This window comes from Podarcis tiliguerta, assembly GCF_965153285.1.
Source record: "Podarcis tiliguerta genome assembly, chromosome: 17".
NCBI lineage: Eukaryota > Metazoa > Chordata > Lepidosauria > Squamata > Lacertidae > Podarcis > Podarcis tiliguerta.
This window is the reverse complement of record NC_139550.1, coordinates 34,656,736-34,659,812: the sequence shown is the minus strand read 5'-3', so window position 1 is coordinate 34,659,812 and position 3,077 is coordinate 34,656,736. Positions and strand designations below refer to the sequence as shown.

Here is a 3,077-nt window from a genome sequence, read left to right as displayed (position 1 = left end):
ACGCTTGATCCCAAAAATAAAAATAAATAGGAGAAGGAAAAGGAACCACCAGAATAAAAAGCGGAATTAAATCCCTTATTCTACTGGGGAAAAGAAAGTCTAGTTACTTTCCCTCCAAAAGGAGGGTAAAAGGCCTTTCGTCAACGCAACCAAATGTCAATTTGTATCCACAAGGAGAGAAGAGATCCCCTCGCTAGGCAACAAAATGGTGATTTGTATCCAATGTTTATGAATCGAGGGGGGGGGCAGACTTCAATGGGAGAAAAAAACTTTTTGTAGTCCCATAAAGTCCTTAAAAATCCAAACAAATAAAAGATACAGTGTTTCTATTCTTATTTTTCCGTTTCTATCCCTTAAACCAAGAGGTTATTTTAATTGTTTGATGTTGCCTTAAGGTCCATATCTCCTATTACGCAGGTTTTTTTAAAAGTGAAAGTAACCAACTCCGCACTCTCTCCCCTGACGCTTGCAGCTGATTCACCGACAGACTGTCAACTTGCTGCTTCCCAGGAAATCTCCCCCTTTTCTCAATTATAGTCTTTGTGAAAAGCCTTAAAAAACAATCCGATATATCCACAACCAATTTTTCCGTTTGAAGTAACTTACAGTTTTATTCCGATCCGCAAATTCTTCTTGTGTATAAGTAGAATTTCAGGGAAGGCTGACCTCCTTTTTCCCACCTTGCCCCTTCGAATTAGTTCTAATCCAATCCGTAAATTAATTTCTTATAGTTCCAATTCGGTTTCTTTTGTTTGAGAACAGATCGCTTCTGTGTGCAAGCTCGGAACTTCGCTATTGAGGGATAGAAATGGCTTCCCGCTGCCGGCTTCTCTACCCTGCCACACTCGTCGCCTCCAAAAAGGAGGTTACTTGGTGGCCGGGGGAAATGCTAAACGACAGTGCCAGGACCCCTGCCTCTTGAATTCCCTTTCAAGAGTATTTGGGGGGCTGCGGCGCTCTTGCAGCACCCCCTTTCCCCCTCAATAGCTGGGTACTCTCTCAAGCGAGAGATCCCGCTTGTTTTCACTCCCGCGATCCACCGGAAGCCTCCACAAAGTATGGTTCTCAGAATTCTTGGGGGGGGGAGACTTATTATGTTTTTCAGGTGTGCTTTAAATACTTGGTGTGGATGTGACATTTAGCCCTTTAGCAGCTTTCTGTAGCACCACCTCAGTTTCCTGTGCATCAACAAAGCTATTAACCCCACTACCAGGTGTTTTACTTTCGTCTGTAATATTGTCTCCCTCCTCCTCAGGATTAAGTTTAAAGCTCTCCTGATGAGCAAACACATTCTTGCTGACCACTGTGAGGTATAACCTATCTCTTGCCAGAAGTCCATCCTCAAGGAAGCAGAAACTATGGTACAAGAAGCCAAATATTCCTGACAACAACACCTGAGCAGCCACTGGTTTACCCCCAGTATCTTCCCCTCTCTTCCTGGGCTACAACCTTCAACAGGAAGCAGGGATGAAAAAACCACCTGCACCCTAAGGCCCTGCAGCTTCTAATCCAGAGTCTTAAAGTCCCTTGGTATGTCTGTGACTGGCAGTATCTCAAAAACAGACATGGAGAATATGATATGAGGAGAGGAAAGAGGGATTTCCGCATAGTTCAGTTTGGACAGCTAACAAGCAGAGGGTGGGGAATTTACTAACCTAACCATTTCTTCTTCTTTAGCCTAATGAGTCCTGGGAATGCAACAGACGTCTCTGAATTATTCCTCCGTGGCTTCCCAATCCAGCCAGAGTTTCAACGGCTCCTCTTCCTGCTATTCCTCTCCATGTACCTGCTGGCCTTTCTGGGGAACGCAACAATCATCTTCTTGATCCGTTCTGATTTACGGCTCCTCCAGGCTCCTATGTATTTCTTCCTCAGCCACCTTGCCTTTGCTGACTTGGTCTTCATCTCCACCACCATCCCCAAAGTGCTAGAAAACTTGTTGTCTCAGAAAAGGACCATCTCCTATCATGCCTGCCTGGTCCAGATGTACTTTTTTATGTGTTTTGGCAACTCAGACAGCTTCCTGTTGGCTTCCATGGCCTACGACCGTTACGTGGCCATCTGCTTCCCCCTGCGTTATTCTGCCCTGATGAGCCGTAAGCGTTGCCACCTCCTCGCAGCAGTGTCCTGGGTTATCCCTATTGCCCACTCTCTGCTTTATACCATTTTGATGTCCCACATGTCTTTCTGTGACTCTAGAGAGATCCCACATTTCTTCTGCGATCTTCCTTCTGTGTTGGAGATCACTTGCTCAGACCGCAGTGTCATAGAAATGCTGATTCCAACTGAAGGGGTGGTGGAGATCCTGGGGCCGTTTGTGCTGGTCATCATCTCCTATGTGGGCATTTTCTACACCATCCTGAAGATTCCATCCAACTCTGGAAAGAAAAAGGCTTTCTCCACGTGTGGGTCCCACATTGCTGTGGTGGTCTTGTTTTATGGCTCTGTGACCTGGGTCTATTACAAGCCACGTTCCAACAGCACAGATCCCAAGAAAACTGTGGCCGCTGTCATGTTTACCATGGTGACCCCTATGCTGAATCCCTTCATCTACAGTCTCAGGAATAGTGAAATGAAAGCAGCCATGAAGAGGATCATTGGGCACCATTTTCATTAGTGTCTTTTCTGTCACACCTTATAGTAGCAGGAGTGGGAGCCAACATCACTTGGAAAGCAGAGCACACAGATGGTGTGTGCGCTTTCGGGTCTGTTTTAAACTTGGGCCAAAATGTTGGGTATCTGTAATGGGGAAACGGATTGCAATCTGTCTTTCAGGTATTTGGTGCCTGCATGTGCTAGGATTAGCTGAACTACCATAAGCAAATATCTTATTCCTAATACTTACAGTAAAGATCAGCATCATAATCTGATATTTGCCTTATATTAACTATCACTGCCCTGTAAGTAGTAACCAGACTTCAAATAGATAATTAAATCTTCCAAGAGTAGATTTATGATTCACGAATAGTATAGGCAACCAAATGGTCTTTGCATTATTCACTCACACAGGAAGTTCCCCCCTTCTCTATAGGGTATAGCTGGATTCAAAATAGCCGTCTCCCTTGTTCTCTCTTTTT

General features: G+C 44.8%; 1 protein-coding gene across 1 annotated transcript; it reads left to right on the top strand.

Moving 5' to 3' along the window:
* Positions 1-1,681: 1,681 nt before the first annotated feature.
* On the top strand, positions 1,682-2,617 carry LOC310667709 (olfactory receptor 1E5-like; the record flags this gene model as incomplete). The annotated part of the gene is made up of 1 exon (XM_083420570.1): positions 1,682-2,617. One exon carries the CDS (start codon positions 1,682-1,684, stop codon positions 2,615-2,617), a length of 936 nt encoding a protein of 311 aa, XP_083276696.1.
* Positions 2,618-3,077: the final 460 nt, after the last annotated feature.